The sequence below is a fragment of the Oryzias latipes genome, chromosome 12 (genome assembly GCF_053564925.1).
Source record: "Oryzias latipes strain Hd-rR chromosome 12, Olatipes_Hd-rR_3.1".
NCBI lineage: Eukaryota > Metazoa > Chordata > Actinopteri > Beloniformes > Adrianichthyidae > Oryzias > Oryzias latipes.
The window spans coordinates 31,809,914-31,826,778 of NC_136248.1; the positions used below are offsets into that span (position 1 = coordinate 31,809,914).

At 48.4% G+C, this 16,865-nt stretch overlaps 2 protein-coding genes across 2 annotated transcripts in view; one reads left to right on the forward strand and one right to left on the reverse strand.

Moving 5' to 3' along the window:
- Window positions 1-723: 723 nt before the first annotated feature.
- Window positions 724-5,655, forward strand: bcl7a (BAF chromatin remodeling complex subunit BCL7A). The gene is made up of 6 exons (XM_023960673.2): window positions 724-980; window positions 2,529-2,610; window positions 2,683-2,779; window positions 2,877-3,026; window positions 3,546-3,649; window positions 4,063-5,655. The coding sequence occupies exons 1-6, from the start codon at window positions 889-891 to the stop codon at window positions 4,135-4,137; spliced, it is 600 nt and encodes a 199-aa protein (XP_023816441.1). The 5' UTR covers window positions 724-888; the 3' UTR covers window positions 4,138-5,655.
- Window positions 5,656-6,083: 428 nt separating this feature from the next.
- Window positions 6,084-16,865, reverse strand: part of vcanb (versican b) — a 29,163-nt gene continuing 18,381 nt past the window's right edge. Inside the window, exons 10-17 of the mRNA XM_023960395.2 lie at window positions 14,455-16,846; window positions 14,250-14,363; window positions 14,053-14,166; window positions 10,398-10,556; window positions 10,204-10,286; window positions 8,411-8,555; window positions 8,124-8,306; window positions 6,084-8,053 (exon numbers count right to left, since the gene is read on the reverse strand). Coding sequence (XP_023816163.1) covers window positions 7,854-8,053; window positions 8,124-8,306; window positions 8,411-8,555; window positions 10,204-10,286; window positions 10,398-10,556; window positions 14,053-14,166; window positions 14,250-14,363; window positions 14,455-16,846 — 3,390 coding nt within the window. The 3' untranslated portion in view covers window positions 6,084-7,853. The remainder of the gene's footprint in view (window positions 8,054-8,123; window positions 8,307-8,410; window positions 8,556-10,203; window positions 10,287-10,397; window positions 10,557-14,052; window positions 14,167-14,249; window positions 14,364-14,454; window positions 16,847-16,865) is intronic.

The window sequence follows — 16,865 nt, forward strand, 5'->3', positions numbered from 1 at the left end:
GCTAAGCTAAACGTGGATAGCAACCGCACATTTTAAATTATGTTAAATGAAAAAAAGTCTACCAAAAAAAAAATCATTGAAAATAATAAACATTTAGCAGAAATGGTGTTTTGGTGGTGATGGCCTCAAAGTGTTTTCATACCCTCCCTTCACGACAGGGGTTTTCAGGAGTGGCACAAGAAGGGCAACACAAGATTTAAAGATCTGTTTGTGGACAACACCCTGGATTCATTTGAGCGGCTAAGCCGAACATTTGGTAGATACCTGTTAGGCAGTATCTTCTCTCTCTCGCTGGAGACCGGTTTGGATTTGAAAGTGTGTAAACAGACCAGACGACACCGTGTGGCTGCATGAAGAGCTCAGATGTTTATGGATCATATATCTAAGAGCAACAGAATTTCGTTGTCACAAGTTTCTTGTGTAACAATGATAATAAAGGCTTTCTGATTCTGAACTTCCATTAGTTTGAATCAGAAAGCCTCCCTCTAATTCCATGTTGGTGTTTCCGGCCCTTTGATGTCTCTGCGGTAAAGCTGCTTTGTTCTTTTTGTGTAAAATACCAACAAAAATGACAAAGAGTCAAACTTTTTCTCTTTTTATGGCGATTTTTTTTACAAGTGAGTGGGTAAAAACAGAACAGCTGTGTTCCTGCCGCGGCGGACACCCTGTACCGGCTCTGGGGGCAGACCTGGGGGGCAGAGCGGAGGCGGCTGCGGCTTCTTTGTTCCGCCGCTCAGCAGGATCTGATCTGAGCTCAGCGCGCAGCCGCAGCCGCCCCCCCCCTCTTCCCCCGGAGCCGCGCAGGCGCACTGGCCTCTCTGTGCGCTCTACTGTTTGCATTGTGTCTGAACTGCCGGCGAGCTTTAAAAATATTTTAGCAGCGCGGAAATGTCGGGCAGGTCGGTCCGAGCGGAGACCCGGAGCAGGGCCAAAGATGACATCAAGAGGGTCATGGCCGCCATCGAGAAAGTACGAAAATGGTGAGTAAACGCCGGGAAAGGAGCGCTTCGTTACCCGGGAGCAGAAAGGCTCTCTTGTTGGGGGAGGAGAGGGAAGAAGCGAGACGGAGACGGATGAAATTGAAAGAAAACGACGTTTTCTGGACGGCAGATCCCGCCGCGGCTCAGGTGCAGCGGTCCGCACCGGCGTACCGGTCTTCGCCGGTCGGAGGCGGGCTTCGGCGGGAACCGGTTCGTCGCATAGCCGCTGTTTTTCCGCCGATTTTTAACGGCTAGGGCTGAACCCAGAAGAAGCCATTTCGATGCAGTCACATGAAGCCATTGCTGCTCGCTGCGGAGCCGGGAGCGCGAGCGGAGCGGCGCCGGCCAAACGAACACCCGGCGCGGACGGAGGGACCGTTCGATGACGCTCCGGAGTCCGGGCTCTTCGGCCCGCGAGGAGTTTTAAGGCAGCGCTCGGAGTCGCCCTTCGGGTCCGACGGAGCAGCGCTCGGTCGGTGGGGGTTGGGAGAGGGAAGTCCGCCGAGATGCATGGCTGAACGCGCAGCCAGCGGCGCCGAGCGACCGGTTCGCCGCGGAAAATCACCCTTTAACCGCCTTCAGCTTCTCCGCCGCACATATACGGTTATCACCCGGACACGAGGAGCGTGGATCCAGCCGCGTGACCCCGCCGGGGGGCGGTATTTTTTTCAATTTCTGCCTGTCTGGGTGGATTAATCAAACGTCTCCAGGTCAAAGTCAGAAGTTTATTTTTTTCGATTAAAGTTAAGAAAATAAAACGGAATAAACAAACCGGAACCAGAAACTTTAGGCGGGTAAACAAAACAGTTTCAGTCAGTTATTCCCCCAAATTTAAAAAAAGTTAAACATTTTGTTTGTAAATTGCAACAATTCATTCCTAATAAAAAATATTTTTAAAACACATTTTAACTTCTGTTTAGTTTTATTAACATCAGTTTAAGGATTAAACATTTGTTTCAGTTTACATTTTTTTCTTATATATGAGAAATTTTAATACCAAAATTGTTTATTTAGATAGAGGGATTTTACCTTAACACCTAAATGTAGCTTTTTTAAAGGTTTAAGTAGTGATTTAGAAAAACAAGGGAAATAATCGAATCATACTGATCAATAATCAATATATTGATCATTTAGTGACATTATTTTTATAACTTTTTTGTTGGTTTTTATAAATTATAGAAAAATATTTTTTTCCAACACACACTTCATATTCATTTATGAATAATAAAGCTGTTTAAGATTTTTGTATATATACATCTGATCGGTAACTAATCAATAATATAATTAATGTATTTTGTAAAATATAAAAGTAATAAAATCAGTTTGAAATCTTAAAATAAGATTTTTAAAGAGGAGAAAATAGCATTTTTCACATAAATCCCTTTTAACATATATATTTAAAGGATTTATTATTGATATAATTAAGGGGAAAAAATCTTCTTTTGATGTGATTTTTGGTTTTTTAATGAAAGGCGCTTCTGTCAGGATGATGAGGTTTTCCCCTTAAAGTCAGAGATGCTTCCTGTCCTGATGGTTTCCTCTCTTCAGGGAGAAGAAGTGGGTGACGGTGGGAGACACGTCCCTCCGCATCTACAAGTGGGTCCCGGTGACGGAGCCCAAATCTGAGGACGTGAGTCCGCCTCTGACACCTGTCAGCCGGGGTTTCTCTTCAAAATGGATGATTCTTATTTTCCGTTTTCAGAAAAACAAAAACAAGAAAAAGGGCAAAGATGAGAAGTACGGCTCAGAGGTGACGACCCCGGAGAACAGCTCGTCTCCGGGGATGATGGACATGCACGGTGAGGCCCCACCCCCCCACCTGAGGTCACAGCTGGACATGACAACAGGTCGTTCTCTGATGAATGTAAATAAAGGCTGAGCGTGCTTCTCCTTCAGACGACAACAGCAACCAGAGCTCCATCGCAGACTCGTCCCCAGTGAAGCAGGAAAACAGCTGTAGCACAAGCCCCGCCCCCGAGAACAACGCCGCCACGCTCCGTGAGAACAGCGAGACCAAGAGCGAGCAGAGCCCGGACAGCAAGAGAGGTCAGAGGTCAAATGCAAACAGCAGCTGGTTGGAGCCAGCGACCCCTCGGCGCAGCTGTAGCCTCAGCGCCGCCCTCAGGGAATTCAACCGTCAACCGTGTTTTCCAGACGGGCTCTGATTGAGAGCACAGAGAGGAAATGAAGTCAGACAGTCTGAGCCAATCAGAAAGGCTCTGTGTGAAGCCCCGCCCTGATGCGTTGTGAAAACGGCGCCCTCATCATGGCCGATCTTCAGAAAGACCAATTAAGATTTAATTGAAGCAAAACTGAACGAATCCAATACTTTGACGGAATAAAAGACAAACCTTTATCCCAATTTGTCACAGAATTCCTTAAATACGACCAATTCAATTTATAAACCCTAAAATTACAACAATAGTTGTCCTGATGGGCTTCAATGTGACGGAGAACCTTTACATCTCGTTACAAGTTGCAGTTCCTTCATTTCACCACAGGGTGTCAGTAAAGCACCACAAAAGGGACTGCAGTTTGATCCAAGCTGTGACCTCTGACCCACAGGTAAGACCACGCCCTCGTCAGAGACCTCAGAGAGAGCGCACGGCGCCAAGAGAGACGGCCAGTCGTCGGGGGAGAAGGAGTCACCAGACAGCAAAGCTACTCAGGTACAAACACACCTGCGTGGGTCAAGCTCCGCCTCCGCAGGTGTTTTGAAATGCGTGCAGATCATCCGTCTTGAGGTCTCCTGCTGTGATTTTCAGAAACATGTTTAATATTTGTGCTGAACATCAGCAAAGCAGACGACTGAAAGTCCTCAATGTTGGCGTTTATGCAGCGGATTGATTTAAAACTGTTCCTCATTTTTTGAACGTCTGCTGCTCTGCAGAAACTATGTCTGTGAAAAGGACAGGTTACGTAAGGGTTGAAAGACGCTTTGAGGCGATGGGATGAGAGAGTCGTCTTTAAAGGTTGTGCGTCTCCTTCAGATCAAAGGAACGGCGTGGAGCCGTAGACGTGATCTGACATCATTCTTCAAACGTGGTTTCCCTAAACGTTTGTCAACCTGTTGTTCCCTCAGGACCTGCAGGACGAGGCCCCGCCCACAAAGAAGAGCAAATTGGAGTCCTCGTCTCAGAACTTTGAGGAGAGTTAGGGAGTCCTTCCTCTCCTCCTGCCCCCCCCCCCCCCTACCCCCGTACCCCCTTCCATTAACTCTACATGATCTAGGGCTTAATGGACACACTGGCTCTCCTCTCACTCCCCCCTTTGCCCCCCACGCTGCCCCCCTCCGCCCAAACTCCACAAAACCAGAGGGAGAGTGCCCCCCCCCCACACACACACACACAAACACACATGGAGGGAGAACGGATGTTACCTTTAGTTCACGACACCCCCCCCCCCCCCTCCCCCTCTGTGCTTCCTTCCACACTTCCTGGACCCGACCACAAACCCTGTGACCCCCCAGTCCACCCCGGGGGGGGGCGAGGTCAGCCGCCGCTCTGAGCCGTCTCGTGTCACTGTTAACGGTTGGGCTCAGGGCGGCTCCAGAGGCGGCCCTGGTCTTGGATCGGCGGCGGCGTGGGGGGAGCGTGGCTCGGCGCCTCCTGCTGGCTGAAGGTTCAGGCCGTTCCTCAGGGGGGGGGGGGTCCATGCACTGTTCTGGGTGGTCTCAGTCCATCGCTGGTAGACTTGCTGCTGTTGTCTTTTCTCTTGATCCTCCAAAGGCTCTTCTCCCTGCAGAGGAAGAAGACGACGGTACCGGTCCAATCGGACTCTCCGATGAGGCGTGCAGACAGGCGCAGGTCCGGGCGGCGTGCCTTGAGTTGCTACAAATAAAAAAGCGGCGCTTTAGGTCAAGCAGGTTTAGAATTCCCGCTGGGTGCCATTTTCTCTTTCTTTTGGCCTTAAAGTGTCACTAAATAGTTAGTCAGACGTTTTTCATGACGGGTGGTGGGTTCAGGTGAAGGCAGCACTTCAGGAACATTTGGGTTCATGCTGGGAGAAAATCGACTCCGGAGGATTCATCAGGTTTAGCTCAGATTTTCGGGAAACGGAATCACTGATGGCATCTTCTCACGTTTTTCTCCCAGCTCCAAAACGCCGTGAGTGTGGCGCCCTGGAACTGGAACACTACCCAGATCTTTCTTTGTCATTTCTCCTCTCGCTCGGACCGGTCTGTGGCCCGGCAGACGCCGCTGAATCCGGCTGAGCTCCCGCTTTTTGTGCAGATTTAGTAGATGAATGGATGATGACGTTCATGCCTCACCCCACCAGACGTCTGCAGATGGAGGTGGATGGAGAGAAAAGCTCCTGTAAGTTTAGAGGATGGATTAGCAAATACCTCACTCCCACTCCAGCAGAGCTGGAACTGAACATGCTCTCGTGTTGACAGTAGACGTTCTTAACAGCATTATGTTTCATTCAGATGAAATCACTTCTGTTGTAGCTTCACTTGATTGAGCTTATGGTTTGCTCATAACTGTGTGTAAAAATAAGAAAAAAAAGAGCTGTGAGATGAAATATCTTGTTTGGTTTTTTTCCTTGGGACCATTTTGTTTCTTTAGATCTTGTACAGATTTATGGTTTGGTTTGACTTATTTATTCCATCAGTAGTGCTTGGTTTTTATCATATGATGATGGTTCTGTTTTCTTAATAAAATTCTCAAAAGTGTTTCTCTCTTGTTCTTTTATTTCTTGTCACAAAACGTCTGTTTCCAAAACCCTAAACATGTTTTCATGTTTCCACTGCGCCTGTGAAGAAGATATCAAACCAAAATGGACGCTAAAATCAGAACAAAAATAAGAACTGCAGTGAGCGCCACGGTGCCCAACCAAAACGGAGCTCCTTCAGTCACTTTCCTCTCAATACCCCTTGTGCTATCCTATGGGGTCCAGATGACCCCACCCTTCCATCGAGGTGTTCTTCCTACCATGACAAAGGTGGATAAAGGTGGAAAGATTTCATGTAATCCATGGACACCAGTGAAGATCACAAATCATTGAAGAAAAAAGGTTCACTGTCTAGTGGGTCTAGATGACCCAGCGTTAAAGTCCCTAGGATAGCACAAGGGTTACAGGAAAAAATACTCAGAAATTCAGTTTTAATCTTAAAGTCTTTTATTCATGTCCTCCATCCGAAAAACGCCACAAGAACACGTTAAAAACAGCACAAACAGGATTTTCATAAAATCCAACAGAGAGGCTAAACATGACGGGTGAATAGAAACATCCGTCAAATCAGGGACTTCAGATCAAACCTCCGGAGGTCAAACGCCTTTTATTGTCACCCAAACAGCAGACGGCGCCGACCAGCTGAGAAGGTCTGCTCTGTCAGATCCAGACAGTGGAGAAACATCAGGAAACAGCCGGTAAGAGTTCAGTCTGTGCTCCTTATGTTCATTTCAGAGTCTGCAGATGAGCCAGAAGAGGAGCAAAGAATCCTGGGAAATCATTGGGAAGTCTCTCCTTCAATCAAAAGTCTGAAGTTCCTGTTGCTCCACCGGCGGCGGTGTGGTGGCGGTGGAGGAAGCTTGGCGTTGTGATGCAGCGACGACACAACAACACTTTCCCGTCTGAACCCTCAGGTTCCTTCTGACTCCAGAAAGAAAAATCCAGAAACCATCAACAGCCGCTCCAAAACATCCCAACATTTCACAAACAGGAATCTGTCAACAGGAAGTCGTCACTTTGTTTCCGTTCCTGTGGATTCATATCGTATTTGTGTGAAATGTCTCAATATGATCTGCAGCAAAACGCAGTCATGATGCTGATGTGTTTCTGCAGAGAATTAAAAAATAAATCATTAATCTTTATTTGTAACCAAAAAACTGTACGAAAACAACAGAAATGAAAGAGTCACCGTAAAACCAAACGTTTTATTTCTAATATCTGATGCTGACGTAAACATCCAAACTTTTGCTGCTTTTTCAACAGAAGAGAAGCTGTGGAGCAGAGTTCTGTTGTTGGACTGAAGGACCCCCCCCCCAGCACAGAGGCCTGTGGATGCAAACGTCCTGATCCTTTCTGACTCAGCTGCAGCAGAAAGGTTCTAAGGAGGAAACGTCTGCAGAGAGGTCCAGAACCACCTCCGCCCCTCACAAACTCCCCCGTCTCGGTCCGCTGAGGAGATTTAAGGGATTCTCAGACGCCGCTGCTTCACCGCTGACAGAACCACATCTGTGGGGTTTTGAGAAGTCTGTGCCAAGCCTGAACGTCATCCGTCCATTCACGGAGGCTTCAGGACGTTCCTCTCCAACAAACTTGGACAGAAACAAACTAAAGACCCCCTCAGACCTCCTCAGACCCCCTCCGACCTCCTCAGGCCTCCTCAGACCTCCTCAGACCCCCTCAGACCTCCTCAGGCCTCCTCAGACCCCCTCAGGCCTCCTCAGACCCCCTCAGACCTCCTCAGACCCCCTCAGACCTCCTCAGACCCCCTCAGACCTCCTCAGGCCTCCTCAGGGTCCTGAGCCGCTGTGAAACCTGCCTTGATGTTGGACAGACTGAACACAACCAAAAACACAGATTGTGGGTTTGAGTCCCGTCCTCCACTTTCTGACTCACAAACCAGACAAGAAAAAAGAGGCGGGGTCTAATGAAAGTCCAAACTTCACACGACTGAAAAATATCGGATGACAAAGTTTTAAAATGGGTTTTCGGATCTTTTGTTGTTTTATAGGAATAAATCTAAAAGTTGGCATTTGTTGAGGTGAAACGCCGACAGAGTCGGATAAAATCTCTGGAAAACGTTTGGTCTGAGCGGCAGCAGCAGTCAGATCGCAGAAACGCGACGTTTGTCTGCTGAGGCTTCTGGATCGACGCGGTGCTGCCAACGCTGCCGCTCAGATCGGATCAGGACCACAGACCCAGTCAGTGCTTCTGCTCCCGGGTCGGCCACCACAGAGTCTCCACTCGGTTCTGAACAGGGTCCCAGAGGCTCCGCAGGAGGCTGAAGCTCTGCTCCTGGTTCTGGTCGGGTTTGTCGGGACTCTCTGAGTGGTGGAGGTGTGGCCTGTTCCGCAGCTCGCCGCTGCGTCGTGGAAGGTCGTGGGACTGATGGAAGGCTGCAGCTGCAACAGGGAACCAAACCGTTAAAGCCCGATTTTGAGGTGAACAGAACCAAAGCGTTGGGTCACTTACCAGCGATGCAGGCGACTTTGGGCAGGTCCCACTCCCCGTTGTCACGGCAGCGAACGGTGGGGGCGTGTCGTTGGATGAAGCCCTGCTTGCAGTGATAGCGGACCATGCTGCCGATCTCATAGTGGGGCTTCGGGGCGCCGAACACTCGAGCGTGCTTCACCACCGGCGGCTGACCGCACGTCACTGAAGGGGGGAGGGGCAGCTGGTTATTGGACGCAGGAAACAGGATCATCTCCCACTGGAGGGTGGGAGCCGACGCTTCCTGCTCAGGTGCTTCTGCAGGTTACCTGTTCCCTTCTTGCAGGTGAAGGTCAGGTGATAGTTGCAGGGCACGTCGTTCCACTGCCCCCCCTCGTGCCAGATCATCACCACGCAGTCCTCCCCGTCGTGGAAGAAGCTGTCCGGCTGGTTGGGCCTCCAGTGGTCGTATTGCTGCCGGAAACAAACAGGAAGCAGAGTTTGCGTCGGTTTCTGGCGGCAGAGGTTTGCTCCTCAGGTGAGAACCTAAACCCTGATGGGAACCACTTCCCTCCAACACAGACGTTCCACTCGTTCCCCCGTACGGATCAGGAGAACTACGGATCTCTACCATGTTTGGGAGACAAAAGATGCAGAGAAAATGTTCTGCAGGTGAAGAAAAACTTGGATTCAAACCAAACTCTAGTCTTCTTGAATTCATTAAACTAAAACTGGAAATGTCCCGTTGAAAACTCTTCTGCTGTGTTTGAACTGCAGGTGCAAATTAGGAAAGATTTTACTAAAGATCTGTTAAAAAATGCTTTTAAAAGACACTCGTCTTTAAAAGCGTTTCTTTTTATTTTAATGATTAATTGACAAAAATCCTTTTTAAGGGGTTATTTATTGTTTGTAATGTAAATTTAAAGTGATTTCTATCAGGAAACGTTTCTGCAGATATAAACATGATCACAGAGTCTGTAGAGGTTTTTAAGAAGAGACTAAAGACCCTTTTGATTCTGGCTGATGCATGACTTTAGGAACTGTTTCAATTGATCTTTTCTTATGATTTTTCCTTATTTAAAACATTTTATAGTTTATATATATATATACAATATAATTTTAATACACTATTTCTCCTTATTAAATTTATGTATTAATCATTCTTTTTTTAAATCAATATCATCTTCGTCCACATGGTGGTGCTGCAGACACAACCAAGGACCAAAAACAAGCAAACAGCTGGAGTTTGTTTCAGTCAGAAGGTGACTGTCTGTGCTTCCAGGTGGAGAGGTGGGGGTCTGCTGTCACCATGGAAACAGATTCTCCTCCGTTATGACTGACAGCCACTGTGTTATGTAGGATTATTGAAATCTGTCCCCATCCATCCATCCATCCCTCCCTCTAGTTTCTACACCCACTTATCTCCATTCTGGGTCGATGGCTCCGCCCAGCTGTCAAGTGAAGGCGGGGTTTAGTTTACTTGTCCATCACAAGGATTTTCAGCTGTTAGAAAAGTGTTTAGAATCCAGATTGAATCCTCTTTTTAAAAGTATTTTTTATACATTTCTATTATTTTAGTGCTTTAAATGGTTTTCATGTTCTTCCCTCCATCCATGAACCTCCTCCTCTGGTCCTCCTCTGGTCCTCCTCCTCTGGTCCTCCTCTCAGACGTCTCCATCTGCTTCCCATCTCCAGAACATCCATGATCTGTTCGTCTGATGGATCCATTCTGGTCCCTCCCAGTTTATAGTGTGTGTGTCTCTGGTTTGCGTGTGCGTGTCACTGTTGTGTGTTTGTGCGTCTCTGCAGTAACCAGTGTTGGACCAGCAGGTTGGTTCTGAGCATGCTCAGTATCTGCGGCTCCTTCTGCCGCCTGAACATGAACCATCTGCATGGTTGCGGTTGGACGGTCGTTCGGCCTCCTGACAGCACAAAGCGATTCAATGTGTGTTTGTGAGCGTCAGTTGTTTGGGTTCTATTTACTTTTTTTGTTGTTATTTATTTATTTTTAATTTTTTTGATCATTTTTTGTGGGTTCTGCTTCCTGTTCTTGGAGTTTAAAGAAGCTTCCGTCAGAGAATCGACCCGCAGTCACAGATCCGGATCTGCTCCCATGACTCACCATTGGCTGGCCGTCGGTCCACCTGAAGTCTCGCTCAAACATCTTGTCGCTCAGACCGATCCACTGGTAGTCTCCACCCAGACCTGCAGGTGGATGAAAATCCCAATTAGATCAGAAGTAGATGATGCTGCTCTTCCAGTCTGTGTCAGACATCTCACTTGAGGTAGAACCTTACAAACACGTGGAGGACTCACGGTTGACAAAGGTTTGCTCCTCCTGGGACAGGATGCTGGTCAGGTGGGCTCCCTGCAGTCGACACTCCCTCTCTGCAGCTTCCCAGGGCCGCCGATGCTTGAAGTACTTGTAGCAGTGGGACTGGAACTTCTGCCAACCGGATCCACACACCTCCGTGTCTGCAGACAGAACCGCACCGCGATCAACCAGAGCCCAGAAACACCCTGCAAACCCCTGATGGGGGCGTGGCTTTCTCACGGTCAGCCGACCTTCAATGACTCTTCTGGGAGTGTTTGGTGGACATGAGGTCATGGAACTGTGGGGTTTGATGACCGTGATGTTTCCACAGCTCCAACACCTGAACTTTGGCGAAGAATTCATGTCACGTCAACCAATCAGGAACTCAGCTTTGGTACTGATGTGTTGATGATGTCATCAGCGGCTGAAGTCCAAAACCATCATGGAGGATTCATCGACATTTGTGCTTCTCCCAAACAGGGATGGGTACTGCTTTATCCAGTGCCGGTGCCGAACCGGTACTTTTAAAACGGTTCCGGTACCTAAACGGTGCTTCGACTGATGCTTCAAAAAATAAAAAAATAAACTTTGTTTTCCAAAAGTCTTGATGCAACGTCATTACAGGGGGAAGGGGAGCGCTTACATGTGCATAAGATGCTGTACGTCCTTCTGCGCTGCATCGCCGTTTTCACACACGCTGAAGTAAACACGGACCTCACCGCTGAGCAGCACGACAACTGTCTTTTCTCAGAGCGTTGTACACGCTGGATTACAATCTTTTGCTGTGAAGTTCAGACAAACTTTCACTCGCTGAGCAGCACGACAACTGACGGAGGCTCCGCCCACCCCCAGGGCCACACCCATTTTTAATGAGCCCGCCCACAATCGCTGGAAAGGTAAAAGGATTCACTAGAATTGTACAGAAAACTTAATAGAACACAAGTGTCTGAAATAAAGCACCTAAATCCGAGTTTCTATCCGGTACCAGTAGTAGCATATGCTTCGGTACCAGAACCACCTTGGCACTGGTTTCTGGACACGTCCCTAGTCCCAAACGTTATGTTTTCTTATTCGTATTGAGATAATAACGAAAACAATAATAAAATGATTGTCTATTTTTCTCTCCTTGGACTAATGTGGGACAGCAAGTCGTCAAACTGGGTCACACAGAGGCGGAAGTCGGGAATTTGCCACTTAAACTTTTGGGGTGTGAATGTAGCACAAGAGGTCAAAGTTCAGCTTCATGTAGTTCCAACACAAACCGGTGGGTCAACTGTTTGTTTGTCTCTTTCATGTAAACTCCTTGGTCTAAACTTAAAGAATTAGCCAAGAAAAAGGGAACAAGACATCCCCCAAATGTTGACCTGACACTAACTCTCTTCTAAAGGTATAAAGAATAACGCCCCTTTCACACTCAGCTGTTTGGTCCACACCAGAGTAGGTTTCCTAAAACTGAAGTTAGCCAGCAGACCAAAAGGTAAAAATGTGTGTCTGGAGGAGACCTAAACAGCCACAGCGGGCATCTGAAGAAGTTTGGAAGTGCATGCTGGGTAAAGGAGGAGCTGCAGGTGCTTCTTCATGAGCTACATCCACACCGGAGAAATGAGGCGAAGAACATTTTCTAATTTCTCCTCCATGATCAGTTTTCAAACAGTTGGCACTTAGGCAAATGAGAAGGGACACCATTGACCAATCCGAGTCCCTGACTGGTCAAAGGTCAACCTGGTTTAACTGTCATTGGCTGCACATTTTGTATGTAGAGCCTGAGAATGGGCGTATGAAGTGGTGATGAAACTGGGATAGCTACGCATGAACACAGGATTCTTTGATGCAGAAACCCGGACCGTGGATTTAGGCGTTTACACGGACTCCATTGGACGTAAGTTTCTGAGCCGGGTATGAGCCTAGCTTTACACGAACGTAAGACTATCAGCGCTTTTCTTCCTCCTGATTTTCTCTCTGTGTCCATCTCGTTTCAGACAACAGCGCCCCCAACTGAACAGTTGTTGGAACTGCAGGCTTTTCCCTGTCCCACAGAGCAAATCTGTTCCGCAAACACCAGGACACACAAAGATGAACAGGGAGGATGCTGGAGGAATGTTACCAGACAATAGTCTTGGTTGTGCTCTGTAATATAATTTTGAGATGATAATACATAGTGAGTCAAGTTTAAACCATCAGTGTAATAAAAGTAAAAGTTAGTGTAAAAGGGAGTTTCTAACTATTCTGTTTCTAATCACTCCTAACAACTCCTCACAGTCTAAACCTCAAACTTTTCTTTAAAGAGGTAAAAGCAGTCCTGGGGGGCCTTTGAGCAGTCACAGACCTGGACTTCTCTGGGGGGGTTGGAGCTCGGTGGTCCCGGAGTCGCACACGGTCTGGTATGACTCATGGTCCATGGAAGCGGGTTGCTGCTACACAAAAGCTTTGATCTGTTTATCCTCATCAGCCATCGTTTCTGTGGTTGTGGAGGAGCAGCTGGGGAGGAAAAGCCCCTCACTGAGCGCGCTCAGTAGCACACAGTTGGACTTCATTAACCCATCACAAATATCCAGTTGTGTGCGGGTCAAACACACAGACACACACGTTTCACTCCCAATGACTGAGAGCCGCATAATCAGCTCCGCACACAAAGGCTGTCCTGTTGTCAGAAAATGTCTGATGCCAATAAAGTCCTGATGGAAAGTTGCCGTGGAGGCTTAATGAGGACACTCAGGAGCCACCTGGAGGCTCAGGTGACGTCCTTCTGCGGGCGGCGCTGAGTGCTGGTCAGCTTAAACGCAGATGAAGTGGGGGGGGGCTTCAATGCCGCACAGCTGCAAAAGCTTTCTGGCACAATAATGGAGCAATTATCTGCTCTCTGTGCCTTTCCACGGGAGGAAAACTACAACAGGACGTCTGTGCCTCCGTCCACTCCTGCAGAGAGACGGCGTGCCCAGCGACGCATCATTTACATCCAAGTTTCCACATCCCGCTGCCCACATGGCATTCATACTTCCAGAGATGAACCCGGGAGACCCTGGAGACCGAGCCAAGGGATTTCTGTTGCCAAAGAGAGGCTTCAGCATGAAACCCCTAAATGTGACGCTGGCTCCACAGCTTCAGCTCCGATGACGCTTAGATGACATTTATTATACCTGACTGCCTGTTAAAGAAGAAAACTCGATTTTTCCTGAGGAGAAAAGGGTTTCTGATGGAAGCGCCTGAAGGTTTCTCAGCAGTCCTACAATTAACCAGTTTTTAATTCTCGTGAGTGGTTTTGAATTTGTTCTAAAAACAGAGCAGCAAAAGCTGGAAAAGCATGCGGCCCTGAAGACAAACACCTGGAGGAACATCTGTTGACGGATGAGGTTCATTTTCAACAAGTCTGAGCATGAAGAGACGGAGAGTCTCTCAGAGGTAGAGATGGGCAGAGGTTCACAAATCTGTGAACAACTAGGGGGGATAACATCACCAGCAAAAGAAGAGAAGCTGAAGATCTGCACAGGCCGAGAAATGCAACATCAAAGAGAACAGCTGAGGGGGCAATGCTTTCATCTCCCCTTAAGCCAACGGTAAATGGAGCCAAGAAGAGTCACAATTTGAAGAAACAATGAAGTCAATGTTTGGAGGGAGTGTGTGAAGGTGGGACCTGGATCAGTGATTGGTGTGGCTGACCTTGCTCACAGAGCTTCCCTGTATAGCTGGGCAGGCAGGCACAGGTGAAGGAATCGATCCCGTCCAGACACGTAGCGCCGTTCAGACACGGGTTGGAGTGGCACTCATCTACATCTGCAGACCAGAACACAGGCTGGTGTTATCAGACTGCCTCAGTCCGTTGGAGGGAGGGGCGGTGAATAGGGGCGCTGGTGCACCTATCTCGCAGTACTGCCCGGTGAATCCAGGAGCACAAAGGCAGATGTCCCGGGTCTCTTTCTGGAAGCAGGACCCTCCGTTGTGGCATGGGCTGTACAAGCACGGCTCAAGATCTGCACACAGGAGGAAAGACCACAGAGAACTCAGGTGAGATTTTTCTGCAGGTTTGAAACACAATCAGGTTGTAAGAGACATCTCCAATACCTCTGATGTTTACAGTGGTGGACTCCTCAAAAGGAGTAGATGCAGCATCCGTCTTTGGCTGCTCTGTAGTCTTCATCTTTACTGGTAACTGTGGGTGGGACTCCAGGAGATTGGGGGCAATCGCTTTGTCATAATCAACAAACTCCTCTGGCAGAGCGGTAGCAGACGGGTCAGGGCTAAGAGCCCAGTGAGGGATGGATTGAGGGCTGTGGTCAAAGGTGTAAATAGATGAAGTGGTAGAACGCGTGGTCTGGTGAAGTGTTTGTGTAAAGCTTGTGGATGGAGCCGCTGTACCGTGATTGGGGCTTTGAGTGGACAATTTAATCAGGGGTAGTAGCCCAGGTTGATCATCAGGGCTCTCTGTGGTTGACCATGTTGAGAATAGAAGCTCAGGTTGATCATCAGGGCTCTCTGTGGTTGACCACGTTGAAGGTAGAAGGTCAGGTTGATTATCAGGGCTCTCTGTGGTTGACCACGTTGAAGGTAGAAGGTCAGGTTGATCATCAGGGCTCTCTGTGGTTGACCATGTTGAGAATAGAAGCTCAGGTTGATCATCAGGGCTCTCTGTGGTTGACCACGTTGAAGGTAGAAGGTCAGGTTGATTATCAGGGCTCTCTGTGGTTGACCACGTTGAAGGTAGAAGGTCAGGTTGATCATCAGGGCTCTCTGTGGTTGACCACGTTGAGGGTAGTAGTTCAGGTTGACCATCAGGGCTCTCTGTGGTTGACCACGTTGAGGGTAGAAGGTCAGGTTGACCATCAGGGCTCTCTGTGGTTGACCATGTTGAGGATAGAAGCTCAGGTTGACCATCAGGGCTCTCTGTGGTTGACCACGTTGAGGATAGAAGGTCAGGTTGATCATCAGGGCTCTCTGTGGTTGACCATGTTGAGGATAGAAGCTCAGGTTGACCATCAGGGCTCTCTGTGGTTGACCACGTTGAGGATAGAAGCTCAGGTTGATCATCAGGGCTCTCTGTGGTTGACCACGTTGAGGGTAGAAGGTCAGGTTGACCATCAGGGCTCTCTGTGGTTGACCACGTTGAGGGTAGAAGGTCAGGTTGACCATCAGGGCTCTCTGTGGTTGACCATGTTGAGGATAGAAGGTCAGGTTGACCATCAGGGCTCTCTGTGGTTGACCACGTTGAGGGTAGAAGGTCAGGTTGACCATCAGGGCTCTCTGTGGTTGACCACGTTGAGGGTAGAAGGTCAGGTTGACCATCAGGGCTCTCTGTGGTTGACCATGTTGAGGATAGAAGGTCAGGTTGACCATCAGGGCTCTCTGTGGTTGACCACGTTGAGGGTAGAAGGTCAGGTTGACCATCAGGGCTCTCTGTGGTTGACCATGTTGAGGATAGAAGCTCAGGTTGACCATCAGGGCTCTCTGTGGTTGACCACGTTGAGGGTAGAGCTTTGGTTTGGTGAACTGAAGTGTACGTAGTCAGTTTGACTTGTTGGTTTTTGGTTATGGTTCTTGCTGTTGATTCGTTCTTGAGATCTGTAAGAGTTTCCAGTGTTGTTGAGACCGTCTGGTCCCCAGACAGAACTAGAACATCTGGCAAAACAGTAACTTTAACCTCTCCATGTGGGTCAAAGAGACCGACCGGTTCCCCAGAGGGCTGCCCCTCTTCATCCCCAGACAGCTGCTCTACACCTGAACCTCTTTCTGTACCAGCATTTGCAGTCGGGTCATCCATCGCTCCAGATGGAGGCTTCTGGGTGTGAAGTGTGGAATGAATGGGTGGAGTTTTACTTGGTGTCGTGAACAGCTTTATGGAGTAATGTTCTTGCTCAGAAATCACATCTTCTCCAAAGACAGACCCTTCAAAGTCTTTGGTCTTGGTCTTTGTGCTCGTCTCCTCAGGCTTTGTGTCTGGGATGAAAGTAAAAACCTCTGTCCCACCTGGCAGGCGGTCTGACGCTGGAGTGGGAACGCCATCTGCAGAGCCCTCTGCCTGGGGCATGGCCTGACTGTCTGCAGAGCCCTCTGGGACTTCAAAAGTTAGGACACCATCAGAACTAGATGGGTAGATGACTGAACTCGATGTTGTTAAAGGGTTTGATAAGACTGAGGGCAGAACCGTTGAGGTGGTTTGTGTTGGTTCTTCAGTCCTCAGGGCCTTAAAGTCTGTGACGGCATCAAATACCTTCTTTTCAGGATCTGAAGTGGTCTTCAGATCGTCTGTCATTTCCTCTGTTATTGTTGTTTCCTCTGTTATTGTTGTTTCCTCTGTTATTGTTGTTTCCTCTGTAACCGTCTTCTCCATGTGAGGATCACTCACGATGTAGTCAAAGGCGGTCGTGTCGTCCACTTCCTCAGTCCTCGGCTGACCAGGTGTGACAATGTCAAACTGATCTCCTCTGGCTTCTTCTGCGAGTTCAGGCTCAAAGGACAACTAGACAGATGAGAAACAA

Coding starts and splice junctions, on each gene's coding strand:
- bcl7a (XM_023960673.2), top strand. CDS start 889: ATGTCGGGCAGGTCGGTCCGAGCGGAGACCCGGAGCAGGGCCAAAGAT. Junction 981..2,528: donor ATCGAGAAAGTACGAAAATG/GTGAGTAAACGC, acceptor TCCTCTCTTCAG/GGAGAAGAAGTGGGTGACGG. Junction 3,650..4,062: donor CAGACAGCAAAGCTACTCAG/GTACAAACACAC, acceptor TTGTTCCCTCAG/GACCTGCAGGACGAGGCCCC.